At 35.0% G+C, this 16,439-nt stretch overlaps 3 protein-coding genes across 3 annotated transcripts; 1 reads left to right on the top strand and 2 right to left on the bottom strand.

Moving 5' to 3' along the window:
* Positions 1-359: 359 nt before the first annotated feature.
* On the bottom strand, positions 360-7,747 carry LOC102583970 (aldehyde dehydrogenase 22A1). Its single transcript, XM_006349775.2, has 14 exons — positions 7,482-7,747; positions 6,759-6,802; positions 5,333-5,425; positions 4,805-4,932; positions 3,834-3,956; positions 3,554-3,707; positions 3,211-3,314; positions 3,060-3,138; positions 2,808-2,903; positions 2,499-2,636; positions 1,966-2,181; positions 1,690-1,881; positions 778-921; positions 360-694 (listed from the first exon to the last, which is right to left on the bottom strand). The coding sequence occupies exons 1-14, from the start codon at positions 7,591-7,593 to the stop codon at positions 536-538; spliced, it is 1,782 nt and encodes a 593-aa protein (XP_006349837.1). The 5' UTR covers positions 7,594-7,747; the 3' UTR covers positions 360-535.
* A 2,142-nt stretch (positions 7,748-9,889) lies between these two features.
* LOC102597094 (UPF0481 protein At3g47200-like) lies at positions 9,890-11,360 on the top strand. Its single transcript, XM_006349892.2, has one exon. It carries the CDS (start codon positions 10,041-10,043, stop codon positions 11,307-11,309), a length of 1,269 nt encoding a protein of 422 aa, XP_006349954.2. The 5' UTR covers positions 9,890-10,040; the 3' UTR covers positions 11,310-11,360.
* A 469-nt stretch (positions 11,361-11,829) lies between these two features.
* LOC102583631 (ubiquitin-conjugating enzyme E2 32) lies at positions 11,830-15,487 on the bottom strand. Its single transcript, XM_006349774.2, has 5 exons — positions 15,274-15,487; positions 14,050-14,181; positions 13,359-13,443; positions 12,572-12,735; positions 11,830-12,487 (listed from the first exon to the last, which is right to left on the bottom strand). Exons 1-5 carry the CDS (start codon positions 15,382-15,384, stop codon positions 12,074-12,076), a joined length of 906 nt encoding a protein of 301 aa, XP_006349836.1. The 5' UTR covers positions 15,385-15,487; the 3' UTR covers positions 11,830-12,073.
* Between the last annotated feature and the right edge of the window lie 952 nt (positions 15,488-16,439).

Here is a 16,439-nt window from a genome sequence, read left to right as displayed (position 1 = left end):
CTAAATCCGCCACTAAATCAAATAACAGTTGCCGCTAAAAGATAGCACTAGTAACTAGTGTATAGTATATGTCGAGTCTGCTCCAGTTGTTTGTGTATTTACTTCTCTAAAAGTAGCTAATGTTGTAACACAACAAAGAACAATTGGTTTGGTCAATTGATTATATAGCCTTTCCATCGTTTTACCAAGAGATTTTTAATCACACAAGAATTTTTCAAGAAGCTATGTCAAACTATTTCCTCTATCTATCTGAATGTGTCTAATAGATAGATTTATTTACTAGTGTAATGTAGCCATTTTGGGACCAAACCTACTTTGGTATATTCTTGGGTCATATCACTCACATTTTAACAAAGCCATGGATAGAAAATTAATTCGATTTGATCTGAATAATCCTGACCAAAACCAAAATTGTTTATCTAAGTAAATCAAAGGTAAACATGAGTAGGAGTTCAACTACACCATAGAAACTGGCAATTGCATTTAAAGTGTTTGTTTTTAAGCTTCTGGCAAAAAAGATGAGCGAGCAGTGGTCTTAGTCGTTTCTCCTCCTATTGCTTGTGGGAGCGGGGGGTTGCTGTGAGAGGATTTTCAAAACATTCACCAATGCCCGTAAACGATCCCAGATGTTCAAACCATAAAGAGTGTGCACCAGAGACTCTTGGAACTCGAATCCATTCTCAGCAATAGGATACTGCAAAAAGATGGGAGTAAAGTTTACTTATATGATATGAAATGTATGAAGGAAAACATGGTTTCAGTAGATGAGCAACTCACCTGAATAGGCTTTGGTATCTTGGTTTTAATAAATGGCCACCACCGGTCCTCCACAACTGACTTTACGAGACAGCAAGCTCGTAATCCTTCAATACCAGCAAATCTTCCAAATCCACTGTCTTTGACTCCACCAAATGGCAAGGACTGCATATCATTATTCAGGAGAAAATGTTAAAAGGGCCCATTTTAAAAGGAGACATGAAAGAAAGGGGTGCAGGGGAGGACAAAAGGCGTTAGACTGAAAAGCTGGAAGTTCCAAAATTTTAAACAAAAGAGGGTTTTAAGAGGATAAACAATGTTGGACAAAGCAACTACAACAACATACAGAGTGTAATCCCACACAATGGGGTAGGGGGAGGGTAGAGTGTACACAGACCTTACCTCCATCCCAGAGGTAAAGAGGTTGTTTCCGATAGACAAAGCAATTGTTTAACGTAAAGAACTTATGGTCTTTTTAGGTAGTTTGCCTTCAGAAGAGAGATTTCAAGGTACATGGCAAAGCTTCAGGACCAATAACAGGCGCAGGAAGGTCATGAGCATCAGGAGTTGAGAATGGGAGTGAGTCATGAGTGGAAAGGTAGGGTAACTTTTGATAGTGTTTCGCAACAGTTACTTCTGGCTGTAGAAGAGAGAAGGTAAGGAAGCTAATTTCTAGCTCGTCAAATTTGCAAATGCGGACATTTAAAGGCAGAAAGAGGATCTTTTTTGTTCTCCTTTGATGTAAAGGTTAAGAAATAATAATTAGACCATGTGAGATCTGTAAATTTCAAGCAGATGCAACAAGGTATTGTCTGAGGTTCACAAAATTCTCTCCTAATTTGTATGCATACCTCAAACATCATAGCAATGGTCACATATAAGTATGCCAAACTCTTTGATAAAATGTTTCAAGAGCCTAATGCCTACAGGTACCTGACACATGTAATTTGATGCGAAGTCATTAATAGCAGCCACTCCACAATGTAATTGTGAAGCTATATGCCTAGCACGACGCTGACTGCCTGAAAATACAGCACAACCAAGCCCATAGCTTGAATCATTTGCAAGCTGAACAACTTCTTCATCAGAGCTGAATTTCATTATCGGCAATATTGGTCCAAAAGCCTGCAAACAAATTGTCATATGGAGTTAACCATGCCACCTTCATCTCAGTAGTAACTAAAAAGATAATCTATCAACTGATGATACCTCCTCCTGCATCAGTTTCATTGTGTGATTTACATTAACAATCACAGTAGGAGGGAAGTACTGATCAACAGCACCTTCACCAATATTGCCTACACTTCCTCGAGCAACAATTTCAGCACCTTTGTCTAGGGCATCATTTACTAGGTATTGAAGCCTTTCAGAATGCTCTTGCATGCATATGGCTCCCATGTCATACTTGCCGGACAAAGGAGGTCCCTACAATTAAAAAAAAACAGTTTAAATATATAAGTATTTTAGAAATCAGACTACGCTAGCAAAATCACAAATTTCAAAGTCATTAGTTTTCTGCTTAGGATTCAGGCAATCATTGTGTATTTATCGCTCAATTCTAGGCAAACTAATGCTTCTACGGTTCACAATTATTAGCAAACCAGAATTTAGATAGGATCAGTGAGCAATCTAACAAAGAAACCAAAAAGGCACCATGTGCAAAATGCTATGTTTCATGAAAGAATAAAGATCTTATAATGCATCGAGTTGAAAATATGACACAAATGAGAAAAGTTACATACAGCAGTAACCGATTTCACAATTTTGACTATTTCAGCAACAAAAGAAGAGTAAACATCCTTGTGAACATAAAAGCGTTCTGCACCAGCACAATTCTGCCCACTTGATTGGAGAGCTCCTCTAGCAGCAATTTGTGCAACCTGCATCAAATTTGATTAGTTCTTTTAAAGACTCGTGAGAAACAGATAGAGATGAATGATCGTCTTTCTTTAACTTCTCATAGAGCTATTTAAATGATTTTCCAATCACAGTTGAAAAGCAAACAAATGTACTTGACACCCAAAATGAAAGCAGACAGGAAAAGTTTATACATGCGGCACATCAACATCTTCACAGACAATAAATGCGTCTTTTCCACCAAGCTCAAGGGTAACTGGTATCAGTGTATTTGAAGCACTTCGCATAATCTGTAGAACACTAAGAGAACATTAGAATTTATAATTCAACAGAAAAGAAAAGAAAAGTTAGTAAAAGGTATAGAGAAGATGAAAATGGAGGTTTTAAGTCACTCTGTATTAGATGAGAAAATATAAGCATGTATTCTATGTTCAGGGAGAGCCTACCTTTTTGCCCACACCAGGAGATCCAACAAATATGATTTTGTCAACAGAGGATACTAGTGCTTCTCCAGTTTCAGCAAAGCTGGCAATGAAATTTTAAAATGTAAGACAAATCATACCAGAACAGAAAGGATAAATGTTGTATAATGCATACCCTGTTATCACTTCTACCAAGTTCTCAGGAGCTCCGACTGCAGCAAGAGCAGTTTGAATTATTCGCAGATAGAAACACCCGGACCAACTGGCATGTTCTGAGACCTAAGGTAACAAGGAGGTTATCTCGTCAAAAGTCAAAACCACAGCTTTTTTAGCAGTTTGCTTCCATGACGTTGTATATTTTGCAGCTTTATTTATGTGTGTATATTTTTAAGTTCAAGATCTGATAACTACATTTAAGCATGCTAATCTCAAATATTTTCCAATTGCATTCCATGTTAGTAAAGTTCAATCCATGAGCAAACAAGCAATGTAGGAAGTTGGAAAAGAAAAAAGAAGACCTTTATCACAATGCTGTTCCCTGAGAAGACTGCAGCCAACATTGGATTAAAGATATTGTGAAATGGGTAATTCCATGAAACAATAGCACCAACAACACCAAAAGGAGAAAATTCCACTTTTGCAACCTTGTGAAGCATTGATCTCCCACATGAACTGCAAGCCACAACACACAACCATAAATTCCCTTTACTCCCAAGGTATCAAAGGCAGAAACCATGTAAGTTATGAATCCACTATTTTATTGAAATGCAAGGAAGATAAACCATTTTCATAACATACCGGTATTCAGGCTTTAGCCACTTTTCACCCTCTGAAAGAAGCCAATGGATTTTTTCACATGTAGTCATTATTTCTCCCAAGGAGGCATCTACCATTGTTTTTCCAGTATCACGCGAAGAGATACTAGCAAAAGTTGTTCAGAGAAATCATCCAACCCAGTCAAATGAAAATAGGAAAATAAGTAGCAGTTTAGCATGAGTAAGAGGCAATTCCAATGCAATTAACTCTTAAGACCAAAATTAAATGTTGTCATATGTGAGAGAGAGAAATCGAACAAACGGTAGGCTTTCATAATCATGAGATTCTTCAGTTACTTTTGCACTTGTTTATTTATGATAAGTGAAACTCTATTATATCATTAGTTATGTTGCAAATTTTTGGACAGAAAACTTTAAAGCAACCAACACTTGGAAATAAGGTCACTGACATAAAGTTCTTAGTATATGATTGTGAAACGAAATTATGCCCAATGGAACCGTTTAACCTCAAAATGCTTAGTACTCCAACAATCATGTTTCAAAGCACTTTCAATCTATTGGAAGAAGAGTGTTCACGTCAGAGCTAGAAGAGTGGGAGGGAATAAAATAACAATAGCTGCTACTTCTGTCTGCAGCTATCTTCACCTATTGATTAAGACCTTCAAAGTAAATCTCTTTTATTTCTTCTTTCTAAAGACGAGGCTAAGCCAACTGCAAAAGTTGTCTCAACTATCAGTCTCTCCCGAAACATTTTACAGTGTTACACCATAGTAGTGTATAACTCAATCACCGAGAACATTTCATTTGGACGTCCAACAATATTAGGTCATAATTTGTGTCTCTGTACATATAATGTTAAAAAAACATGGTCAACAATTAACCAAAAGGATCTTAAGCATTTCAGTATCATTCATTCTGCTCCTCGGACATAATTTAATGTGTCAATACTGTTGGCAGTGTAAAATAGCAGTTTTAAATGGTAAGTGTCCCTACTTGCATATAAGGTCTTGATGTTCAATAATATACTTCAGAAGTATACGTAGAAACAGGCGTCTTTGCTTGAAGCTACTCTTTGCCCATATCTTCTGAGCTTTCCTTGCCTGTACAACCCGCTCCTTAACCTGAGCATGATTTAGTTTGTTAATTACATTTGGCTTGCATGTATATATCTCACAAAAGACCGTGTTGATTCTGGTTTTAGGGGCGAAGAACAAGGAAATTAATAAGATTGCAGATGTGAGCTGGAATCTTGTATATGTTTATCATGTAAAGGTTCTCATGATAATATGTGGCAGCAAAGAGAAACAGTTAACTGAATGCCCAATCAATTCCTGATAAGATGACTAAGTATCTTTATGCAAAACTTCATAAAAGAACTTTAGATACTGAACGTCTGAACCATGTAAACAAGGGAAGGAGGGAAAAGGAAAAGGAAAAATTAGTCTAGTGCATGACAGGAAATCTTGACATTTAGTATAGGGGAACACAAATATCATATTTATATAAGAACATAAATCTGACCTCATCAGGTTTCAGCGCCGGGAAATAACCCAGGTACTTCATTGTTGCTGGTTCATAGCACTGAACTTTGTCTGTATGCCTTCTCGAGGGAATCTAAATGAGCAAAATTAAGTGTGACAATATACAAGTGTCACATTCTTTCACTTTACGGAATGAACCATATAAAGTTCCACAAAAAATAAGAGAGCAAAGTCCATTTGAACAACTAAACGGACATACATACTACATGAAATCACAAACTGTGTCATCGGACTTGTTCTCCTAAAGAGAAATGCTTTCTTGATAGTGTAAGTGAGTTGGAAGCGAGAGGAACTACTCTCAGTAAGATGTGAGTTGACAAACTACATAAAACTCATATTCTTGGATGGAAATGTTTTTGCAGTAACTTTTAACGTTTGGTTATCTCGAATTTGAGACAATGTTTTGTCGAAAAAGTTAGTTCCATTGAGAGAAGAAAATTGACTTAATAAACTTATGGATGGAACTCATTTTCTTTAAATAAAATATCCCCATTCTAATCTTAGTTCCATTGAGAGAAGAAAATTGACTTCATAAACTTGTGGATGGAACTCATTTTCTTTAATAAAATATCCCCATTCTAATCTTCTTTGTATGGTTGAAACAAGAGATATGTAGCAAGAATGGGGATATTTGAGCTCATTCATTCTCAAATATCCCCATTCTTGCTACATATCTCTTGCATCAACCATCAATAAGGTATTTTTGTCAAAATTAAGATACCACCAAAACACAATCATCACATTCTCTCTCTTTTCTTTTCTTTTGTTTAAAAGGTTATGTCTGGGCCAGCTTGTGCACAACTTGGTTAATCCACCATATATTTTCTACCTTCTCACAAGTACTATACCATGTAAACTCAAGCTACCAAGGTTTAAAAAGATAAGAATAATTCATCTAGCATAGCTTATGTTGGGACTTTCAATCTTGCTTCCCAAGGTTGTCTCAACAGTTAGCTACCCCCTAGGGAGCAATTCAATCCTCATACTCTATCCACCACCTTGTATGATAATAATAATAATAATAATAATAATAATAACATCACCTGCTTTTTTACTCAATTTGACATCGTAAAATGTTTAAGTAAATGATCACTAGTGTATGATTTCTAATGTAAAACACTTTCCACATACCTCTAATGGAAATTCAAATTGTTTTCTGCAATTCAGTAAATATCTATATTCTATAGCTAAGAGCCTCTTCATAAAGAAAGATACTACTAAATGAGAGTTGATGAAATCCAACTAGTGAAATTTCAAACACAAAAAGGGAAAAAAAAAGAAGCAAAAACAAAACAATTAAACAAAAACAAGCAAAATACAAACTGATACCATCTACAGTTCAAATCAACATCAGATAAAAGTACCAAATTCCATTTAAGCAAGTAGGAATATCATTCATTACTTACATAAATGAAGCTGTTGTCTTTAGCCTGATTCCCATCATCCAACACTACAATACCAAAAACATTATTAAACAACCAACAATGTAATAGATTCAAGAATATCAACAATGTAATACCATAAGGAGTACAAGTACAACAACACCATACCGGGAGGGTAGAGTATACACATACCTTACCCCAACAAAAGTAGAGAGGTTATTTCCAATAGACCCTCAGCTCAAAGGGAACAATAGTCCAAAGAAGTCTAATACCACAAGGAGTAAAAAAATAACAAATCATCTATTCACTTTGTCCCAATTTATGTGACACCTTCTACTTTCCAAGATTCAAACTATGTCAACTTGACCATCATTTCAACATGCACTTTTCATCATGAGAAGAATGTCAACTTATATTATCTATTTTTTTCCAAAATACTGAGCTGATCTAATCTAAATTAGATTATACCATAAGGAGTTAATTTTTTGTTAAATAAATCAATTAATCTACACCTTCTACTTTCCGAAACTCAAACTATGTCAACTTTAACCACCATTTCAACATGCAGTTTTCATCATGATAAATTTTAATTCTAAAATACTGAGTTCATCTAATCTATTCTAGTTTAGCTTCGATAAGCTAAAAATGTAACATAAATTGGAACTGAATAAATTACTACTACAACATTACATTTCAAATAAGCAATTTAAAAGTAGTTCAAACAGCAAAATACATATGGAAGCTTACCATCAGAAGTGTCGACATCAATGGAAGGGACATTGTCAGGAATGAGCATCAACAGTAATTTACAGATCGCAAATGCGATAGCGATAACAATCAACGGCCACCAGAACGCCATTAGAAGGTTTCTAGAAGCTTCGAAGAAGACTAATTAGGGTTTTTCACACAACTCTTAGAAGGAATTTGAAGGAATCGCCATAGCCATAAGAGAGAAGAGAGATTCTGAGTTCCTCGTAGACGTCGCTTTTTCAGTCTTCTATTAAATAAATAAATAAAAATCAGTGGCGGTCTAAAAGTCGATTTGCACACATTTTAAATATTGATATATTTTTTATGGCTGGTTTGGCCGATTGTACTGTTTAACTTGACTTTATTTCATAGCGTGGGAACAAATAGACATCTACGACTTTATTTTATAGCGCTTGAACAAATAGATATATACGACTTTATTTCATAACGTGTGAACAAATAGACATATACGTCCAGTGTTTTAAAAGACTCTGTTGAAACTCGTCTCAGGGCTCGTTCTGGGGCGGGGCTCTAGCAAAACGCCTCGAGACTCAAATGTGAGACTTACATCGGAATAAAAATAAACTGCAAAAGCAACTAAGGAAAGTAGCATTGATGGAATGGGGGATCACACCTTCAGCGGAGAAATAAGGTGACCAACCCTAACCCTTCATTCTATTCCATAAAGCCTTGGTTTGTAAGACTTACACTCTAAGCGCCCGACTGTATGCCCTAAGCACGCCCAACGCCCAACGCTCGAGGCTCGCCTTATAGATCTTACACAAATTATGTGCTAGAAACTTTAGTTAACATTGTTGACCCTCATAATTCTTAAATAAATTAATGATACTTTAAAAAAAAATTAATCTATAGAGATATGAAGATCGAGAGTAATTCAAATAACAAGTTGTAGCATCGCATCTTTACTATTTACACTGTGAAGGTGATGATTTAGTACGTAACATTTTTTTTAAAAATACGTAGCGAAATTTTACTTTTCCACTTATCATTGGTCTTCATGGTTTTGTCATATGTCTCAAAATTATCATATTTTATTTAGCTATTTGAAAGTGATTTTATTTTTTTCATGATGGAGTGATGTTTTTATTATAATAGTAGTAAGTTTTATTGATTATTTTCTTCTTCTTTTTTTTTTGGAGGGGGGAAGGGGAGGGGTAAGGTAAATCATATAGTATGATAAAAATAATTTTAGAAATAAAGATTCTTTTATTATAAAAATTTAAGATATTAGATTATTTATACTTGTATAATCATGTTAGAAGTTTTATTTTCTATGAGTTTTCTTAATCATGTTTGTAATTATTTCAAACTATTGATATTTTTTTTATAATTTCGTGTTATTATATTATTATATTATATTGTAAATTGAAATTTAAAGATCCATAGGGCTTACGCCTCGCCCTATACTAAGTAAAATGCCCCGCCTCACGCCCCCTCCTTTTAAAACACTGTAAACGTCCTACGTGACATAATCTATGTAGGACAATTATATTGTTTCATTTTGGCATAAAACATAAATATGATATTTAACTGGATTTCATCTCACATCTATGTCCTTCAATTTTTGGTGTGCACAAGTACACACTTAAACTTATAAAGTTGAACGAATAGACACATGTCTTACGTGACATAATACACGTAGAACAATTTGCATCCTATGTGGATTATGTTATATGTGATGTGTGTATTTATTTGTTCGACTTTATACAAATTCAAGTGTCTACTTGTGATTATTCAAAATTGAAGGACGTAGATATTAGTGTATATCTATATGCTTCACTAATGATCACTACGGGTTAAATGGAAATTCGGTGCATATAATATTTGTGTTTGTTGGGTTCGGAAAAGAGTCGCATTCCGAAAAGTGTGTTATAGATATTCTATCCTAATACAAACATTAATGACTATTTCCATAACTTATATCCATAACCTACAGGTCAGAAACAATTTTACCATTACTCCAAATCTCCTCGATACATGTTAGGAAAGGTAAATTTCAGCAGAGCATTGTCAGAATCTAAGAATGTTTATATTCTTTTGGTAATACTCAAATATTATTGTAAAATATTCCTATATTCTCATAAAAGTAATTAATACATAGTTTTTCTTTGCCAACAATACTTTGCTTTCTGACAAAACAATGCTTCTCTCAAAATAAAGTAAACAAATTATGACTTCTCCTACATGTTCAACTCATGAAAAGATACAAGTTTCTCTCATGTTATACACATTTATAACACCTATCAATCATCAAATATTTCTACATTTTATGGTTTTTGTCATCAACAACATATTCTGATTTGCATTCATCTGGTAACTTCATTTCACCTCTTACATCCTATAGACGTAGCGGATTATAATAAGCAGAATGCACTGACTCTGAATCTTGAATTTGTCCTTGCTTAGCGCGATTGTTGGAGGTGAAGTAGTACAAATTTGAGGTTTTTGACTTATTTTTTTTCTTGTTTTTGCAGTCATTTAAAAAGTTTAATGAAGTAAGGCTTTTGGAGGCTTTGGAGGGAGCCAATTCTACTCATGTCTCAAGGAAAGATGAAGGAAGGAGATATATCTTACACAAATGTCAAGAGAAATGATGATGTATTACGCGATATCGTGCAAGAAGAAGAAGATCTTGCACAATCAATTGATGAAAAGATGAAAAATGTCTCAAGTTTTCGACGTTTCAACAGAGTTCCTCAAGAACTTAAAAAGGGAAGTGAATATAGTTACTCTCCTAAATTAGTCTCAATAGGTCCTTTTCATCATGGAGTTGATAACCTTAAAACTATGGAGGAACATAAGTGGTGTTATCTCAACACACTTGTTAGTAGAAAACCAATAAACACACAAACCATTTTAGATAATTGTGTGAAAACACTTAGAAATTTAGAGGATAAAGCAAGAAAATGCTATAGTGAAAACACATTTGAACAAATTGGAAGTAATGAGTTTGTTCAAATGATGTTACTTGATAGTTGTTTTCTCATTGAGCTCTTTATCAAGTTTGTTATAAAGGGTTTTCGACGTAGAGATGATATACTCTTTATCAACTATGACATGTTTTTCCGTCTTAGATGTGACTTGATTCTACTCGAAAATCAGATCCCATTCTTTATCCTTCACCAAATGTTTCACTTAGTTCCAATTCCTAAAGAATGTACTTACTCCCTCATGCAACTTGCTTTACTCTTCTTTAGAAAACTGATTCCTGGTGATGGACTTGTAACTATAGAGAAATTTGGTCCTAATGTTCACCATATACTGGACTTGATTCATCATTGTTATCTTCCAACGAGTCCACAAGTTCACTCAAATGGAACACAAAAACATATGCATAATGTGTTACATCTTCATGATGTAGGGATTAAGTTCAAGAAAGCAATAAGTGATAGTGTCATGAATGTAAGATTCACTAAAGACAGAGTTTTGGAAATTCCATCATTGAAAATACATAGCTACTCTGAGATTTTGTTCAAGAATATGGTGGCATTGGAGCAATGTGGAACCTTTAGAAGTGGAGCAAAGCACGTTGCGTCTTACGTTTACCTCATGAAAAGTCTTGTAAGGTCTGCAGATGATGCAAGTTATTTGACAGAGAGAGAGATTTTGGATAGCAGTTTGTATAATGATGATGAGATTTTTCAACTGATGATGAGGCTTCATGTGGAGTTTGATGTCAAGGATTTTTATTATAGTGGACTTTGTGAGAAAGTTAATGGATATAAGAAGAAAAATAAGTGGAAAAAATGCAGCCAGAAAATTAGCAATGTATATAAGAAGACTGCCAAAGGAATTTCATGCTAACATTTGTTTTTCTTTCGTAGTTTTGTGTTTTTGCTGCAATTTTAGTTTCTTTTGTTTGCATTTTTACTGCACTATGCTTGAGAAATTATTATATGGAGATGCGGAATTATATCTATACATGCTTGTTTGTTTTATTACTGTATTCAAAGTCAAAACTTTACTGTACCTCTTTGTAACTACGTCATTTGTCCGTATATGTTTTGGCCTTTTCTTGTTGTTGCTTCTGCTTGTTATTGTTGCATCCTTTTCGTTTTTCGTTCAGAGGGCCTATCGAAAACAATCACTCTACCTTCTCAAAGGTAAGTACTACTCTACCCTCCCTAGACACTAAATTTATTGTTGTTGTTACAGCAAAAGAACATATAATATAGCATAACATAAAAAACGGTTCATTAAAAAACTTGACCATTATACGAAAATGTAGTTAGATATGGAAGATTGTTATAGAGAAATCTGATTGTATTACTCTTTTACTTGAACATACATATATGGTTTTGAGTATTAAGAATAAAGAAACCAATCAATGTCAAACTGAATTTCTTTGCTTCATCTCAACTTCTTCACATCTCAGAGAAAAGACGATTGTTTTTCTATACAATAACACTAAGAAAATAACATCTGGTAAATCATGTTTACACATTGGACAATCTTTATAATCGATGTCACAATAGCAAAAGGATAAATATACTACATTTTTTCTGCATAAGTTGGCTGAAAGCGAAGTAAATTGCCCCTGTCGAACTCCATAACTACTGCTGGCAGATTTATGATTCATCCATAAAGACAGCGCCGTGTCCATTAGCTTTCATGAATTTCTTAATCAGAAGTGCAAGTATAGCAATTGTAAGTCCAACTGCTGCCCATGTGAAGAAACGGTCATCAGCCTGCCTCGGAATGCTCTGTTGAGGTGTATGCAATATTCGATGCTCATTAGGCCGTACAGCAGGGGGCTCTATAGGTGCATGTACAGGATCAGCATCTAAAGCCAATTCACGTCTTTCTTCAGTAGTTGTGTCAGCAACAGATGGATTAGGACGTCTTTCTTCAGTAGCCTCATTGCTGGGGTTCTCAGGACTCTCTTGAACCCCGTCCTCTCTATTACTGTTCTGTTCTTCAGGAGCTGGTGAGGTAGTAGCTTGAGGAACTGGTGGTGCTTTGCTTAGCATGTAATCATGTATCTATAAAATAAACCAACTATTAATTCTCATGCCCACAGATAACAACATATTGGCTGTCAAAATGATATTCAGATAATGCTATACCTCGTCAATCAGCTTCTGGCGCTCAGGAATCCCATATCTTGGAGCCACATCACGAGATTTAATAGCTAAAACACGCCTTTCTTCCTTTGTGTATTCTAGTGATCCAAGGGCACCATTTGGGCTGGTAGGCATAAATGCGATCAGAGCTACCAGCGCAGTGCGAACTGCAAATCAAAAGTAAAACAATTAAATACAGGTTAGCTTCAGAAGCTGTGCACCTGCCAAAACATGGGAAACAGCATCCATTAATTCAGAAAACTATACCACACAGTAGCTTGATCCACCGAAAAATGCTCCTCTCTAGTCAATACAACTAAGGAATAATAATTGCAAAAAAAGGTTGCTCACACTTCACTTTTTTATTTGAAATTTTTGCCTACTACAGTGTCTGCATTTTTGTTTTGCTCAAGTACAGTACACCAGCAGCCATTATAAAAAAGTTTAGCGCACGTATTCAATCATATCTTCTATCTTTTACATCCATCAACACAACCTCATGCTATATTTCAATAACATAGACTCAGCTAAATACAGCCACAAGTTAAAAGCAATGGAGCATATAATTTTCGAGGGAAATTTCCAACTCATGCAGATGAAGATATCTTTTGATGTCCTAATATGTCATTGCCTAAAATTTGCAACAAGAGGAACTGTTCTATTGCTTTCATGTAAACAGGGTATCTGTCAATATATCCCAAGAAAAGAACACTAAGACAACAATATGAAAGTGAAATTCATCAAAATATAACACATAGGGAAAAATGGTAAGAGAGAATGATGAAGTTACCACTCCATGACGGTTGCCAGTGCTCAGGATGATGATTAGAAATACTCAAACAAATCTTGGTTTGCGTTTCAAAACGTCCATTTGGCTGAAAAGAGCAAAACCATGAGTTAGCAGATTATTAATATTAAACATGAAATGAATCAACTCTAAACCTAGATGGTAATGGAATTTGGCTTCTCCTGTTTGTAGCCTGACCCATCCACAAAACAGACTCCCTTTTGCACCACCACCCCCATTAATCCCATCTATTCTCTTTCAGTTTGTTAATCCGCGTACCTTTTGTTTTCCTTTTCCAAACTTTTTCGCTACCCTCCTGAACGAATTTGTGTAGCGGGGGAGGGGGGGCTTGGGTCACACCTCAAAACTTATTCAAGATTTGCACATGGGGCAAAGCAACGACTTCCTTCAGACTCTTGAGTCAGATCTTATCGTATGGTAAAAAATTTCCTAAGATTTGCCGACTTTCCACTTGAATTAGGAATCTCTTAGCCTCTTTTTTCCCATGATACCTTTTTTTATCCCTTTTTTTCACATCAAAACTTATTAGCACCCTGCCCGGCCCAATCTGTAAAGTCTGCTTGTGGCAGGATGGGGTTTGACCAACAACGCTCGCCCTATTTTAATTAATAAACCTTGTTCCATAAAATGACTCAAGGAGTAATACAAGCTTTTAAAATAGAAAGTAACTCACTGTCAAAAGCATGAAAGAAGGAGGCTTGAAAGGATATTCGGCAGGTAACTGGATTCGCCCATGATAAATCCCCCCTTCAAACTCAGAATCTCGTGGACCCCTGATTGCAAATTGCCATTCAAATATGTTCTCCTGAAAAAGTAATATAAAGTTCAGTTTCAAATTGCTGTGTCGTTGTGCAACTTCTAGAATTAAAAATAACTTGTAAATGGAAGACAACCAGTCATTTATCAACAGAATTTCATGCAAGACGCAACCTTTTGAAAGTTATATCGACAGAATCAATTATGATGAAATTCATTTACCAGTGATGGATTCAAGATCATATATACACATGTTACCTCATAGGAATAGAAGGAAAATGCCCAAAAATCAAATCTTGACCATGTATATCATAACACCACATAGACATCACACAGAGAGCTAGAAGAGCACATAGATCATTCATTGTTAGTGAGGTTTATTCTTCAGCAGGATCAACTAATATCCTTGACATATGAACTTAGATCATAAAACTTTATCGAAGCTTAAGAGTTTTATATCATGAGCATTCTTATATAGAACCACTATCATATTAAATACTAGAAATCAATGGTTGCTGCCTTGTCCAATTTTCAATTTATTTTATTTTGTCAGCAGTAAATACAGCAAACAAGTTTTTGCCAAACAATTTCAAATTATAAAACTTGTACATCCATGCAGGAAAAATTGCATCAAGGAAACAGCTGCCCTACCAATGCAGTAAACCATCACTTCCATAGCAAACAAATACACACACGCCTCCCCACCCCTCGCGACAAAGCAAATTAGCTATATCCTCTTACCTTGAATACCAACTAACCACACACCCTATTTATATCTACACTCATACAAGCAGACAAATTCTCCAATGTATTGGACACTTCTTGCTTATCCCAGTATATTTGACTAACTTTCAAATGGATCCAGTAAATTTACTTACATCCACTTGTTTCACAATTTTAGCTCATGTCAAGTGAATTAGACTAATTTTCATAGCCAAATCAAACTACATTAATCCTCAATTCTGAAAATTAACACATATAATTTGCAATTCACCTAAAAAGTTAATCTTTTTAATAAATTTGAATCTCACAAAGCAAAAAATGCACCACATTAAAATTCTAGATCCAAACAGATAAAACATGAAAGGATAAGATCGATTTCATAAGAAAAAAAAGGAAAATTAAGCAATTAAATTGAAACCTCAAGAGGAAGGCTCATGAAATCATCGGAAGGGTTTGATTGCATCTCTTTAACCTCCTGTAAGATTCTCTTCACCGCTGGATTTTTCAGATTATACTTGTCTTCCGCCATATCTGTTACTCAGAGCCGCTGCCGCTGCCGTCGCCGCCGTCTCTGGTCACCGTAAACCCACAGCCGGTCAAAAAGTAGCACCGATAATGATGAATATGAAGAAAAAAATTGGTGGGTGAGAATATAATAAATATAAAGAAAGTGAAGATGGCGGGTGACGCGTCATCACTATGACGTGGCGACTAATTATTGGATAAAATGACAAAATCTTAATGAATTGTTTTAGTATAATAATAATTCATGATTATGAAAAGATTAATATATTGACTAGAAGGGATGGATTTATAGCTTACCGCTCACGCTTATCGAAGTTATGCTCGAAAACTTCGTCTAAGGAATATTATAGAGAGAATTTTATTTATAGCTTACCCCTCACGCTTATCGAAGTTATGCTCAAAAACTTCGTCTAAGGAATATTATAGAGAGAATTTTTTGTGTTACGATAAATTATTTTATACCAATTGAGTTGTTAGAGGCTTCTTCAACGTGACAGTTAAGTACTATATTGTAGATTACCCTAACTTACTTTTCCCTTACTAGGATTGACTCTTTATAATTCTCAATTTAGTATTTATGATAGAAGAAAATTGAACAAATTTCATGACATTTACGATTGAAAATTTTGAAACATTACTTGAAAAGCATAGTCGCAAACTATCGAATATCAATCATTATTCCTTAAAAGGCGTGTAAACTTGATTAAAAGATTCAAGATCCCATTAGTTGAAATGCAAAGTATGAAACACATGATGTTGAATTCTCAAATTGGGGACTTGTAATCTTGTTTCCTATGGGTAAGCCTCGAAAAGAGGAATGGGACACAAAAAGACAAACTTGTGGAGAACTTCACCATCTAGAAAAAGTAGTCTTCTAAAACTCCAAAAAATAATTTAAAAAGATGTAGCTATCCAAAAACATTAATATTGACCCTTTTAGTGTGAGACTAAAAAAACACCAATGACCAAAATCAACCAACACATCTCCATCATGTTTTACTACACAAGAAAGAAAGAAATTAAGCAACCAAGAGAGAGGCATGGAAAAAAGGGCAAAAC

This window comes from Solanum tuberosum, unplaced genomic scaffold (genome assembly GCF_000226075.1).
Source record: "Solanum tuberosum cultivar DM 1-3 516 R44 unplaced genomic scaffold, SolTub_3.0 scf00114, whole genome shotgun sequence".
Classification (NCBI taxonomy): Eukaryota; Viridiplantae; Streptophyta; class Magnoliopsida; order Solanales; family Solanaceae; genus Solanum; species Solanum tuberosum.
The sequence above is the reverse complement of the archived record's forward strand: the minus strand, read 5'-3'. Positions and strand labels throughout refer to the sequence as shown.

What these genes read in the sequence shown, in the direction of transcription:
- LOC102583970 (XM_006349775.2), bottom strand. Translation starts at nt 7,593, where the DNA reads ATGGCGTTCTGGTGGCCGTTGATTGTTATCGCTATCGCATTTGCGATC. An exon ending in CTCCTGGTGTGGGCAAAAAG is followed by an intron (nt 2,904 to 3,059) that starts GTAGGCTCTCCC and finishes AGTGTTCTACAG; the next exon opens with ATTATGCGAAGTGCTTCAAA. An exon ending in TGAAACTGATGCAGGAGGAG is followed by an intron (nt 1,882 to 1,965) that starts GTATCATCAGTT and finishes ATTTGTTTGCAG; the next exon opens with GCTTTTGGACCAATATTGCC.
- LOC102597094 (XM_006349892.2), top strand. Translation starts at nt 10,041, where the DNA reads ATGTCTCAAGGAAAGATGAAGGAAGGAGATATATCTTACACAAATGTC.
- LOC102583631 (XM_006349774.2), bottom strand. Translation starts at nt 15,384, where the DNA reads ATGGCGGAAGACAAGTATAATCTGAAAAATCCAGCGGTGAAGAGAATC. An exon ending in CTTCTTTCATGCTTTTGACA is followed by an intron (nt 13,444 to 14,049) that starts GTGAGTTACTTT and finishes TGCTCTTTTCAG; the next exon opens with CCAAATGGACGTTTTGAAAC. An exon ending in GCCAGAAGCTGATTGACGAG is followed by an intron (nt 12,488 to 12,571) that starts GTATAGCATTAT and finishes TTTATTTTATAG; the next exon opens with ATACATGATTACATGCTAAG.